This window comes from Anoplopoma fimbria, chromosome 2 (assembly GCF_027596085.1).
Source record: "Anoplopoma fimbria isolate UVic2021 breed Golden Eagle Sablefish chromosome 2, Afim_UVic_2022, whole genome shotgun sequence".
NCBI classification, from domain to species: domain Eukaryota; kingdom Metazoa; phylum Chordata; class Actinopteri; order Perciformes; family Anoplopomatidae; genus Anoplopoma; species Anoplopoma fimbria.
The window spans coordinates 27202751-27217305 of NC_072450.1; the positions used below are offsets into that span (position 1 = coordinate 27202751).

At 42.3% G+C, this 14555-nt stretch overlaps 1 protein-coding gene across 1 annotated transcript in view; it reads left to right on the forward strand.

The window, feature by feature from the left end:
- Positions 1-11342, forward strand: part of ccdc102a (coiled-coil domain containing 102A) — a 64649-nt gene extending 53307 nt beyond the window's left edge. Inside the window, exons 9-10 of the mRNA XM_054609790.1 lie at positions 464-567; positions 7383-11342. Coding sequence (XP_054465765.1) covers positions 464-567; positions 7383-7515 — 237 coding nt within the window. The 3' untranslated portion in view covers positions 7516-11342. The remainder of the gene's footprint in view (positions 1-463; positions 568-7382) is intronic.
- Positions 11343-14555: the final 3213 nt, after the last annotated feature.

Below are 14555 nucleotides of genomic sequence, written 5' to 3' on the forward strand. Positions count from 1 at the left end.
ATGGATTCATAGTTCAAAAGAGACCATCAGGGCCCCTGCTTCTGACTGTGTTTTTTTCTGAGAGGAAGGAACCAAAAAGTAGCCCTTTGGATCATCTGTGTTTATGCTAGCTGTATTGGGATGGGGCAACCAGCTGGCAGACCAAGCTTAGCCAGCTAGCATACTACATATTCAACTTCAGTCATCACAAACATGTATTTCTTATGGTTTCATATGTAACGTGATTCTACTTCCTCAGAGATTGCAGACATAATAAACAAATACCAGGCCCTTCAGACAACCCAGAAGCCGTCAACCTCAATCATTAGTTTAGTTAGGAGACTTATGAGATTGAACATTACAAATAAGTGTGTTACTATGTGTGTGTGTGTGTGTGTGTGTGTGTGTGTGTGTGTGTGTGTGTGTGTGTGTGTGTGTGTGTGTGTGTGTGTGTGTGTGTGTGTGTGTGTTTTTGTGTGTCCAGTTGGATGAGTCCCATAACCAGACCAGGAAGCTGCAGAGGTCTCTGGATGAGCAGGTGGAGCAGACTGAGAACCTGCAGGTACAATTGGAACACTTACAGTCAAGGTAAGACACACACATACACACACACGCATGCACGCACACACACACACACACACACACACACACACACACACACACACACACACACACACACACACACACACACACACACACACACACACACACACACAGTAAGTGCAGAGCAGATTTCAGGTGAACGTTCCAAGTATCTCTTTAGACATTGTTCTTCACGTGAGGCTTTGATCAATTTGTGCATAACATGGTGTTACTTTAAAGCAGAGTAACACATCTGATGTCACTTCCTGCATTAAGCCCCTACTTGACACCGTCAATTGGCACCACTTGGTTGTAACAGAGGCTGAGGTAAACACGGTACAAACACGATGCCTGGCTCAGCCGGTTGAGTGATTTTTCTAATGATGAAATGAGAAAAACAATATCTGACAAGCAGCGTCATCACTCCCACCTCTAATGGAAGCCATATTGCTTCTGGTAAGTGCCAGAGACATCAACTCACTTAAAAACTGTAAGTGTTATCTGCCAAGTGGAATATTTGCTGTACGTTTAGCAGGTCTGATCCATGCGCATGTAATGTAATGTGTTGTGCATTAAGAATATCTTTCACAAACTGCTGAGCAGCAGGCAATATTACAGTTGCTATTACATCATGGATTGTGTATCTGAAAGCATTATCTGGATGATGGTATGAGACCCATGGGTCTTTATTTACACCTGGTATTAAAATGCATACTTGTTGTCTCGATAAGTTAGTAACTAGTTCAGCAGGACTGGCTGACTTGTTAACAAGGTAAGACTTGCTCGCTAGTGTTTCTGCTGCTACCTTTAGATTCAACTGGCTTCATTGAGTTAGGTTAAGTAACTTTTTTTGTATTTTTCCTTTTAAAACCGTAAAAAAACAAAATATTTTCTTGGCTCTAGGTTTCCAGCGCCATTGAATATTCTGCACGAGTATGTTATTATCAAAATCCACAAAAGACATTGGAATATCTGAGAAAAGGCTTATGCCTAAATGGAATTTTTGTTCTCTAAGCATGAGTGGTGGCGTGTTTGGCAACAGCACTCACACTTCTAAACTTGCCTAGACAACCATGAAGGCACTTACTCAAAACACATCATGTTCAGGTGTGTGTGTGTGTGTGTGTGTGTGTGTGTGTGTGTGTGTGTGTGTGTGTGTGTGTGTGTGTGTGTGTGTGTGTGTGTGTGTGTGTGTGTGTGTGTGTGCGTGCGTGCGTGCGTGTGTGTGTGATGTGATGTGATGCCTACTTGTAGCTGCCAGACTCACTGTGAGCCTAAGCACTCACTTCTCTTACTATTCAGAGATTAGCTTCTTCAGATCCATGTGTGTGTGTGTGTTCAGTTTAGCTCTCACACTCTATCAGCTTTGCACAGTCCTCAGCCTCTTTGCTCTCTGCCTCTCCTTCTGCATTCTCTCCATTTTCTCCACGTCGTCGCTACCGGCCCCCCGACAGCCAATCGCAGAGCTCCCAGCCACGGGTTACCCTAGTAACAGAGAGCTCTGTTGCGCTGCTTCGCTCCGTGGAGGAGTGACAGGCGTGTCGGCATGGTAACGGCTTCAGGAACTGACACAAATCTGTGTGTGTTCTTGTAGAGGGGTGTAGCTTAAGAGACTGTTCGAAGAGTGTGTGTGTGTGTGTGTGTGTGTGTGTGTGTGTGTGTGTGTGTGTGTGTGTGTGTGTGTGTGTGTGTGTGTGTGTGTGTGTGTGTGTGTGTGTTTGCTTCATGTTGATGGATGGCTGTGCGCTGACTACGTCACCTTGTCCTGTCAGCGTGTTTTTCACCCTGTGCCACTGACACATGTTACCATACACAGGAAGTGTACGTGTCTGTGACAGCAAATACTGTGTGTGTGTGTGTGTGTGTGTGTGTGTGTGTGTGTGTGTGTGTGTGTGTGTGTGTGTGTGTGTGTGTGTGTGTGTGTGTGTGTGTGTGTGTGTGTGTGTGTGTGTGTGTGTGTGTGTGTATCCTAAGCCCCTTTTCAGTTGCAGGATCTTTCCCCAGGGACAAGGAGCGTTGTGAGGGACTGTAGGGACCAGGATCCTTATTAAGTTCCAGGGACATTTGCCTCCCAATTAGGCTCTAGTCAGGGGTAGTACATTCTGAAAGTACAGGAACCTTCGTGGCGGGGTTTGCAGGAATGATTGTCTCTGATTGGTCAACAAAACGAGCACCGATGCTTCAACACCATGTTGATTTGTGTGTGTGTAGCTGACTACCTATTTGTAGCTGCCAGGCCCTTTTTTGTAAAATGTTTTTGCAGTGAGACCATTTTTTATTTCATTTTCCATGAAACAGGCGTGCACATTAACTGCAGGCTGCAGAGTGTGTTTACCTCTGAGACCATCAACCTCCCTCATAAGTCTCGTCTTTAGATTGCTATGGAAACAGGGACAACAATGGGATAAAGGAACCTTTTAGTTCCTTGAAAACTCATGACAGTTTTCATCAGTTCGAAATTGGGAAGCCAGTGAGGGATCGGCCAACAGGGGGTTGTGCATTATGCACCTACCTGCTGAAATTGTCTAGGTGAAAAGATCTAAACTGTGAAGACAGTTGGCTGTTGGTCAATGTGGCCAAACGTCGAGTTCACACAACTTGAACTCGACGCAGAACATTTGGCGCAAACTTGATTTTTTTTCCCGGCGAAACTGCTGTCCCCTGGGGGGGTCACCAACACCGCTCAGTACTAAAACTGTTTGACCACAAAGTCCTCACACACACACACACACACACACACACACACACACACACACACACACACACACACACACACACACACACACACATACACTGCGTTTCAATCAGCGGTTGCTCAAGTTTCCATCGGTGGAACTTGATCTGGTGCATCTAGGCCACACTGTCGCTCTTGCAGGTGTTTTTTTTTCAGAAAGCCATCGATCCTCCTCATTGCTTATTGACAGAGTGACCACAACACAGCTAGAAACAAATGGATGGCGGGCATCTCTATCTCTTTCTTCCTCCAATCTTTTTCTATAGAGTGATAGTCATTCATGTCTGTCGCTTCGCTAAGTGTTTGTAGGCTCAATAGAAAAGCTTTTAGTGGCTGGGCTGTTGTTGTGGGCCAAATGATGGTTTATCTACCAGTTGTTCTGCCCAGGCCTGCTGACTGACAACAGTTGACACAGAGATAGAGAGAGGGAGACACTGAGGACCAAAAAATGAGGGAGGAGATTTGGAGGGAAAGCAGGTGAGAAGATCAAAAGGTGCTGTGGGGGTGGGAAATATCAGGGTTGGAGGAAGCAGAAAGAAATAATGAATGAAGAGATGAACCAAAGGAAAGTGGGCGATCCGAGCTAGTCATGTGGGTATGGTTTACTGAGTTGTCATGGAGATGGCCTAGTTGTAACCACGCGACCTTAGTGTAGAACTTGATCTTCCTCCACCTGTCCACTGTCTCCTGGGCGATGGCCTTTGACCACTGTGATGGAGACAGCTGATAGTGTCTGTTTCTGGTGTTTATTCAGTCTCCTGTCCATGGTTTCTTATTGTTTCACTGATGTAGTGTCACCCACTTTTTGAATTCAATTCAAATGGTTTCAGTGCTTAAAAACTCTAACACAGAGCACGGCCTCAGTTCACACTTATAATAACATGATGTTATGTGGGAATTTGTAAAGCTAAAACAGGCAGACATTTCCAAATCCCTGTATTTGTTTTTTGTACATGGCCTCAGGGCCCCCTTAAAAGAATGCGATGCAAACGTAAAATATAAATCTGTAAAACGCAACAAACAGAACAGGCAGACATTGTAAAATATTGGTTTCTGTGCCGAGAGGTCAAGGCAGAGATAATCTCACTGGTCTACACCTAAGAGGCGACTGTGGCTCAGAGATAGAGCAGGGTCGTCCTACAATCAGAGGATCGGACGAGGTGTCCTTGGGCAAGACACTTAACCCCAAATTGCTCCTGCAGGCTGTTCCTGGGGTGTATGAATGTCAGCTAGGATCCTGATTGGCAGGTGGCACTTTGCATGGTAGCCCCTGTCATCAGTGTATGAATGGGTGTGAATGGGTGAATGATGATATGTAGTGTAAGAGCGCTTTGAAGGGTCGGAATACCAGAAAAGCGCTATGCAAGTACGGTCCATTTACCTAGTGTTTCAACTAGTATGTTCAATTGACATAAAGCGCAATTTATCAGAAATATGTTCAAGCCAAGTTCCAGCTTATTTTTGTAAATTCACCACAGGCTATACAGAAACAGGCAGCAGGCCAGAGTTGGCCCGCGGGCCGTAGTTTGGCAACCCGAGCCCTAGAGGGGACTTCATCACGTTTGTCCTCTGAAAGGGCACACTGGAGGGCAATTTTGCTTCATGTTTTTTTTTTTTTTTATTATTCTCATGTGGGTACCGGGGGGAGCGGTCCCCCGACCAGTGATTAAAGCTTTCCTCTGAGGCAGCAACCGACAGCCAGAATACCTAACACCATTAAGATTTCTCTTCATCTCTCTGTTTACACTCTATTTCTTGGAGCTTGTTTCAAGTGTTCAAACAGTCTTGGCTCAGGGAAGACACCAACTGAAATGCATAAGAGGATTTAAATTGACTGCCTCGCCTCAAACCATCCTGACGATTTGTGTGTTCGCGGGAAAACGAGGGCAGCAAGACAAAAAAAATTGACGCTGGGAAGAATCAAGCGTGGCCAATTCTATCTTCAGGGTCGGTTTCATAATAGACTTCGCTTGCATCTTGGAAAAAATCAATAGTCATTGCCTTTTTTAAATCAATTGGAAGTGCACACAGCTCAGGGTGAAATGAAATCTTTTTTTCATTTTGTGGCTCATTGAAATCAACTCTGGCAGGAAGATCACATATTCCCTGGTGTTTCCATTTGTCCTCAGCACAAACAAAAACCCAGAGATATGAAAGATGTCAGTCACTTTAGCTTTAGTCAGTTGGTAAAGTGTATTCTCCATGTATTTATATGACGATGACCTCAAATTATGAACTAGATTCAGTATTGATCTTTGCACCCCTGTACCAGTTCATAGTACCCCTCCTATGACTGTTGTCCCAATCAGTTTACCTCATTAATGAGTTACAGTATTCAGCACAGGAGCTTTTATAGTGGAAAGCCTGCCATAACTCTGTTATTTTAGGTACTTTTTGGTATATTTTTTGTATATTTATAAGATGTTGGTTTTAGCCATGCTAGCAGTGGGGCTCTAGGGATGGCAATGCAAATATTTGAAGGTTACAAACTATTCATGTTCCCCAGAGGCGGACTCCTAATGACTTTTAATCTGGCGGTATCATCAGGTAAAAGACTTAAGTTTATGCCCACCTTAGCATTTAGCTCAAAGCACCACTGTGCCTATATGCAGCCTCACAGAGTTGCTAACAAGACTTTTACACTTTATTTTTTCATACGATAAATTTGCACGTCAATATGCAAAACTGAGTGCGTTCAAACCAAAAGTGAATATTACACATAGAAAAAGCATAGAAATTGTTTTGGGAACAAGGTTGATTTTTCTGAGCCTTCACATCGCGAATAACAGCGTTAACCAATCACGTTGTGTGGGACGGACATGTTTAAAAAAACAAGAACACAAAGGCTCAATAGTCCGCACCAAGAAGGCCAACTTTATCAGTCCTTTCAACCTTGACAAAGAACTGAAAAAAACGACTTTGCATCATTGCCAGTATGAACATATTTGTTGTTTCACATTTTCATGTTGTTAATTCATCACGCATCTGATGTATAAAGGCCATTAGAGGCAGCCCACATAGGCGGCCTTGCGTAAAGTGACGACGTTGTGTGCATGGGTGAATGAAACAGTGACTGGAATGGAATTCGAGTTTTACAAGTGAATGCTTTTTTTTTCCTGAGCACAAGCACTGTCAGAAATCACTGGGACACACTCACCAGTTTGTTTTGATGATAATGACAGATGACAAAAAGCACAAAGGCTCTTCACAATGTTATCAGTGTTTATCCATCAGTAACAGAAATCTTCACAAACATCTTCAAAGAACAACTCCAGTCTGTTACTCAGAGTTACCACAGCTTCATGATGATCATCACACGCCAGTCAGAGCTCTGAGGATATATCGGTGGACAAAAAAAAACTCACAACAAAGTGATAAAGGAATATTTGTATATTGAGCTTTAATTATAGAGATGCAATTATCTCTGGAAAACGACTTTTGGCTGTTTTCAGCTATTTTTGGGACGTTTTCTGAGGCAGTTTCTGCGTGCAGTAAAAGTTAAAGATCTGTCACTGGTGTAAACAAGAAACGTAACAAAATACGCTTAAAGTCCTGCACATGATCTGTTGTGATTGTGTAGAGATTGGCCTAGGTTGACGTAAGGTTTCTTCATTTTTCATTTTCCCAGTCCGGCCCTGACTACAGCTGTTTTTTCTGCAACTGTCAGTGTGAGATCGGGGCTGTGGCAGCTGGAAGTACAGTTGATGGGGATGTTTGGACCGGAGGACGGATGTGATGAAGTTTCTGCTCTTCTAGGGAGTTAAAGTGCATCTACACTGGGGAAACAGGACAGTGGTGTATCAGACACAGCCGATCTGCTTCACTTCATTGGCTCCTTGATATTTGTCACTTTTTACTCATCTTTGACATCGTGAAGCTGTTAGAACTACAGCTATGTTGCTTTAGCTACATTTAAACATATAGAAATGCATTCACCCACACACACAGAGGGCAGAGTGTGTTTAATATAATAATGATACGCAACACTGTCATATTCTACAGCATCGTAATGCTATTTTAACACCCTGCTCTCTCTCTCTCTCTCTCTCTCTCTCTCTCTCTCTCTCTCTCTCTCTCTCTCTCTCAGACTGCGGCGGCAGCAGCAGAGTCCCGGTCTGTTTGGGAAGATGAGATCGGCTCGGTTCAGTGCCGAAAACCCGGACGTTCAGACCAGCGACATGGATGAGGAGGAGGAGGAACTGCAGCTCCAGATAGCATGACACGCACACGCACACACACACACACACACACACACACACACACACACACACACACACACACACACACACACACACACACACATATAGTGATACAGGATATACTTCTACACAGACATCAGCAGTCACATTAGTAAGTTGAATACTGTTGCTCCTGGGGGAAAAACTTTGTAACTCCAGAAATAGTAACATTTTGCAACACAAAGCAGCTGCCTTCTTCTCAACCAGCTTTCTAGATCTTAAAGGACCGCTCCAACATTATGGGAGTAATTTACCCAGCGTCGGATCAGAAGGTCAATACCACTTTTATCTCTGTGCGTCCACGTGTCTGTGTTGGATTGAATTGTTAGGCAATTGATTGTTGGCAATTATCATTAATAACAAAGCAAGCTTTGTTAAAGAAAGAAACTGAGAGAAACCACACAATTGTTTATGTGGAGTTTAAACGTGTAAGAAGTGATGTGACAAAGTTACCACCCAGAAGCAATGTGATAAAAACACACCTGATCCTTACGTAGAACACAAACACATTCTCATCTACACTAAGACACAGAAATGTTTGGACATACTTACATTTAAAGACACACAGCAACAGGATCAAGCCCAGCAGGCGTGTGACAGACAGTAACAGGACGTCCGGACAACGTAATGCTGAATGAAAGGATCTTCAACTTCCACCAAACCACTCTAGCAGAGGCCGACACCCATTCTTACCTCGTATCATCACAAGCATTACACCTGTATTACACCTGTCCCATCTAAACTGTGCTACTGTATTCAAACAAGCCTCGACCCCACATCTACATCACCAGTATTACTATTTTCCTCCCAGCTGTCAGCTGGGAAGAAAATGTATTTTATGAGCTTGAAAGTATTGTTTCCTCACAAGGGAATGTCAGTTGAATGTTGTTTTAAGAATTTCTCCCTAACATCAAAGATTCAAATCCCATGTGTGTAGAGTTCACATCCAATGTTGGGAACACACTACAACACTTTTGGTCTCATTAAGTGGGAAAGAATCAGTCCCCAATCAGTCTCTATGAAACTGAGAGAAAACCTGGACCGGCCCTTTTACCGCACCTTTCAAATTTGAGAAACGAAAACTACACGGAGGCTATATTTGCGTATTATTCTCTTTAAAGACAAAGTCATATGCTTGCTTATCATTTCGCACACATAAAAAATAACAAATTTTAAATGACTAACACATAATAAGGCCAGCACCAGCCAAATTTACTTGAGGTTAGGGCTAAACCGAATGTCATTTATTCTATTTCATTTGAGGCTACCATCTGTCATCTTATTGGATGACATCATCACCCTTATAAAAAGGGGGAAAGAAATGATTATTCTTCGTTATATTGGTTATATAAATGTAATTTATGGTGCTGTTAGACAGCTGACACCCCTTTAATATATGTGTTTGCAGTGGGTCCCCCTCTATGTGCGGCAAGTGGGAGAGCAAACCGTTTTCTGACCGCTGTATTTTTGAAAGACTAAACTCCAACAAATATGGATTGTGGAAGAATATTTCGTTTGATAAAAACACGATGTGAAGAGTCAGAAACATTCCTACAAGGGTGAAGTTTTTTTTCGTACCCACTTCAACCCGACCCGTTATGAAAGCCGATCTACCCAACCCGCAAAAATATGCGTTAGTTAACCACCCAAACCGCAAACTGAATTATGCTACTTAATGCATAATAGCAGCATCATAGTCAGGACTAAGTGATGCGGCGCTTGTTGTATGTTTGTTGTTGAAATAGAGGGTGACAGAGAGAGGGGAAGTGAAGGTGGAAGGTGGACTGTTGCACGCAGTGTTTATGTATGTTTTTTTTTCTTACTTGGAATGCTGTTTTGTCACATTTTGACCGCCCACCCGAACCTGTGATATTTCTAGTAAGCATACCCACGACCCGCGGGTCAACCATCAGATCACTACTACACATATCTTATCTGCATCTGTGCTGAAATATCAGGTTTAAACTGTAAAGACATGCAAAAAAAAAAAAAAAAAAAAAAAAAGCTGATTGAATTGATTTGAAATTCAAATGTAAACGTTATCAATGAAGCTTCAAACTTCTTGGTACAGCCCTAGTGGCAGTACACACTAAGCAGCACGTAATGTTGAGGAACATTTTTTGCAGGGCGAGTGCTGAAAAGTATTGTAACTCTCAGTATTAATCTGTCTGCGGCTCACAGTGATGGTTTTAAACATCAGGGAAAGGGATTTACCTCCTGCAGTGTTTGAGGGAAATGTAAACTAGATGGAGGATGGAGTGAAATGCCTGTAACTGTGTCGCACCAGTATTCTCCTCTTAATGAACTAGTGAGCATCACGTTGGTGGAGTAGTTAGCACTGAAACAGCCGAAAGAAGAATGATGATGATGTAGTGTGTTCCCATCACAACAGGAACTGCACCTCGACAATAAACAAATGTAGCAGAGAATGTACAATATCCTTTTGAAATGAAGAGATTGCGGAATGCAATGAATGAGTATTTCTGTGAAGAGGGATATGCACCTGTGTGGATATGCACAACTAAAGGCTTGGTTATATTAGCATTTCAAACTGCTACTAATCTACTGTGTTACCTTATTGGTATTACCCATTAGCAACCAGGCTAAGAACTCGCAAACTGACAGTTACAAACCTAGATTTTTCCCTATTCAAAGCTCAATATGGTTCCTTGATTCATTCAAGGTTTAAAAATAAAAATTCCCCACCTTTTTATGTGGATGTTCAATAAGTGTTGATGGTAAATGCAGTCTATTGAAGCAATCAATTCCTCAGTACTATATTGGCACAGAAAGATGAGTTCTCAGCTGCAGAATCTGTTGTTCGCCCTTCATCCATCGTTGTCATTTTACCTGACGGAGACGTAGTTAGATTCAAGGAAGAACTACTAACTGCTAATTCAGCAGTGATTTTCTAGCCTCCACCTTTGGGTAGCCGAGGGTCGTACTCTATATGTAGCTTAAAAAAAAGAAAGAAAACGTCCCTCTCTTTACTTGTATTGCAAACTAGCTACATTTCCAACAGCGAAAATGGCTTGCCAGAATATAAGTGCAGGAGGATATTTGTTGCATGATGCCTCCAGGTGTCAGAAGCTTGTGCACAATGCATCTTGGAACATGTAGGCACTGTCCACGTGGCTAGGCAAGCAGAAGAAGTCCGATTTCTTGGCCAATATAGCACTTAGGAATTTTTTGCTTCAATGGACTACAATTACTATCAACACAGATTGGACATCCATATGAATATGGCGAATATTCCCTCAAATATCTTAGGTATTGTCCATGTTTTCATTTTTACTGGGGAAAAAAATCCCATAAATCCCAAGTATTATTATCCTGTTATTCCCCCAGGACTGTATTCGGTCGAGGTAGAGACTCCTCCAAAGCAGCTTCAGACATAATGGGATAATGAAACACTCACCGAAACCTACGGGAATGAAATTCCCGTAGGCTTAATACTCGCGGCTCCTTTAAAATGGCCCACATATTCAACAGTAGGGGGAGTGTTGGATAACACGGCTTTTGGACCGAAGAGCTAATTTATTTGTACAAAACTTGACTTGGCTAAATTTCTCACCTGTGAAATAGCTCCCGTCTAGCAGAGGACACATTCAGTTGTGAAAGCAATAAAACATTCATTTATCTTCTACCACCATCAGCAGTCACTCTCTGCCTCGGCCTCATCTCTGACGCTCGAAGGGGACCAAGATATTTTTACTGATCAGGACTCTGAACTATTTATGTTGTCGTTGTTACCGTGTAGTTTTTATAAATGATCTGTACCACAGTGGTTTTATATTAGCTCTATAAATGTCAACTGTACATATAAAGAAGTCAATGTGTCTTTTTTTCCCTCCCTACTGTATGTATTCATAATGTATGTGTCAGAGTGATCTTTTCTTTTGTCTGGAGAACACTTTTCAAACCAGCGGTGCCTCGTTGCCTGTAACTTTTAAGTTCTTCTTAACGTTTCTCTAAAATGTACGTTTTTCTAATAGGCGACTAGGTGACTTCTCAGAGACTGGCAGGAAGTTGATGAAGTTGCCATTGTAATCCCGGTAATGTTCATGCTTAGGTTAAATATTGTCTTAATTGCATTTTAGACCCTAATTGTTGTCAGGATATTTTCCACTGTTCAGTTGCTCTAAGTCACTTGCTACAGTATCAACTGTTACACCGCATGCTGTAAGCCGCTAAGGAAGCGATGCTACTGTCATGTGTTAAATATTTTGGACAAATACTTCTAGAGAGACGGCAAGTGGAAACACCGGAGGCCAAGCAATCGACCCGTTCCGAACAGTACATTTTCAACAGGCGCTGTACTAGTCTGCTGAAAAAAATCAATACTGTAACGCAGAAGTTTTCAAACTTTGAAGCGTGTATCGCCAGAGGTAAAAAGCTAACGTCTGGCTGTAAAAAAACTACACCACGGTTGCACAACTTTGCCACCATTCCGGCTAAAGACGGACTTGCGTTTCGCTTGGTATCGTTTCGTAGTCTCATTTGGTCGCTTGTTAGCAACCGCCTTTTAAATTTTAAGTAAAAGCTTGAGAACTCAAGACTGGGGTATTTACTGAGGTATTTTATATTCTAGAACAAAGCGTTAAAATCTCTTAAGCTTGTGTTAACCACGTACCTTATTTCAGGAATCTAACCAAAAACCCACTCAAGAAAAAATCATTGATTTCCAGATAAGGGAATGAGAAGGGCAAAAGTGCTGACTCATTTCTGGGTTTGAGAATGAGAATCGGTTTATTGCCAAGTATGCCTGCACATACAAGGAATTTGATTTGGGGAATAGTGCATTCTAATTAACACAGTAAAATAGTGTAAAGACATCATTAAAAATAAAAATACGAAACTAGAAAATGAAAAAAATTATATATATAAATAAGTATGTTAAAATATTTATTTTATGTTATTTTAAATGTTAGTGTATTCTGCAAGGATTTGTAAATTATTATCTTGGAGATGTGAGATTCCGGGTTACAGGGCCTCGTTGATGACCCCAACTGCAATTTGGAAGAAGCTGTTTCTGTGGGTCCTGCAGAGGGAAGTGACTTATACAGGTTGTGTCCAGTGTGAGAGGGGTCGGCCCAATCTTTCTTCCCCCTCATCAGGGTGATGGAGGCATGCAAGTGGTGGAGGGACGGCAGATTGCAGCCAATCACCTTCTCAGACAAGCGAATGATGCGCTGCAATGTTCCCTTGTCTTTGGCAGTGGCTGCAGCGTACCAGGCGGTGATGGATGAGGTTTTAGGACTCATTACTGCAGCACTTTAAGGTTCCTAACACTGTAAAATTGAACTCCTTTGAAGGCATAACTTAGTAAAATATGAACAAAGAGACATGATACACTTGTGTTCAAATTCAGGCTGACTTACATTTTCTATGTCCCTCCAGAATAGATGCTTGGATATCATAGAAAAAAAGAGAGACTTCTGAATTTGCTTGAGAACCACCATGTTTTTATGTCTTTTCAATATCAAAGTCATCCAGTGATAGCTTTCTGTACATCCATTTCAGTAAAATGCAAACAGGAGCTGCTAATGGCTGTTTCAGCATAATTTTAATGGTGCCAATTTGCAAATATAGGCTGAAAAGAATTCGGCCATAGTGACTTTGAAAACCCCTATTATCCTAAACTAAAATGGCCAGTGAAGGTGCCTCAAGTGATTACTTTATTCCGTCCTCAAGGACGTCTGTGCCTTCAGTTGCTCATTAGGATAAAACTATTAATTTAAGAATTTGCTTTAAAGGTATCTGGAAGTGCAATTTAGTATTGCAATTCCACATACCTTACTTATTGGAATAAGGCGCCGTAAACACTCTTAACTCAACAACTACATTACATTACATTACAGTCATTTAGCAGACGCTTTTATCCAAAGCGACTTACAGGAAGTGTATTCAACATAGGTATTCAAGAGAACTACTAGTCACCAGAAGTCATAAGTGCATCTCCTTTCTTAAACAAGCATCTTAAAGCATAAACCAGAGCAAAAGTATAGTGCAGAGGCAGATTACTACGAAAACAATAATTGCAACAGACTAATACGAATATAATAAGTGCTACAAACTACTACGAATAACTAGCGGCCATGTATGCAGGCAATCAGGTCGAAGTGATAGTAGTAGTTGGTAGTTATGTTAGCTGTTAGCCAAACAAACCGTCCATTCCATTAGCTGTTAGCCAAAGACAACACAAACTGTTACCCTCCAGTGTGGGCACAAATGCAGAAGTCAGCGAGCAGGTAATGGTTGTATTAAACAGCCAATAAAAAGGTGTTTTGAGAGAGTGTGAGTCACCGCAACCAACGAGAGGTCCTACAGAATGCCGCCATAACTGGCCACCCAAAATATAATTCAGTTCTCTGCAGCAGAATGCGAGATTAGCTGTGGACAGACACTGAGGTAATCACTCACTCACTCACAGACACAAAGTCACACGACTGATCCCATGATCCTCCTGGCGGAGACAATAATAATGCCGGCTAAGTTACTAGAGTTTGAAGGTACTTTTTAAACGAGAACACATAACCTCCGTGGTCTAATAATAGGCAAAAGGATTACTGCAGCGTGAGAGGAGAAGGAGGAGGAGTTGGAGTGAGAAGGAACGCTAAACTCACACACACTCTCTCTTGTGGTGCGTTTGGCAGTGCAGACTGTGGTGTTCTGCGCTGAGGAGACGCAGTAATGAGATTGAACCTCAGCCTGACTCCCCACACACAGCATGGGGGGGGGTGGCTCGCATCTCCCTCTGAGAACATGTTCATTACCCCGCGCATGTGTGTGTCTCAGAGAGAAGCCAAGACGTATAATGAATGTTTTACCCTTGTGTAGGCTGGAGTCGTAATGACTGAAATCATAAGACACGACTTTGGCCCATGCACTGTGTGTGTGTGTGTGTGTGTGTGTGTGTGTGTGTGTGTGTGTGTGTGTGCGTGTATATATATATGTGTGTGTGTGTGTGCTTACTTTGCATAAAACCGATATTGACAGCTTAGACTTACAAACTTGTACAA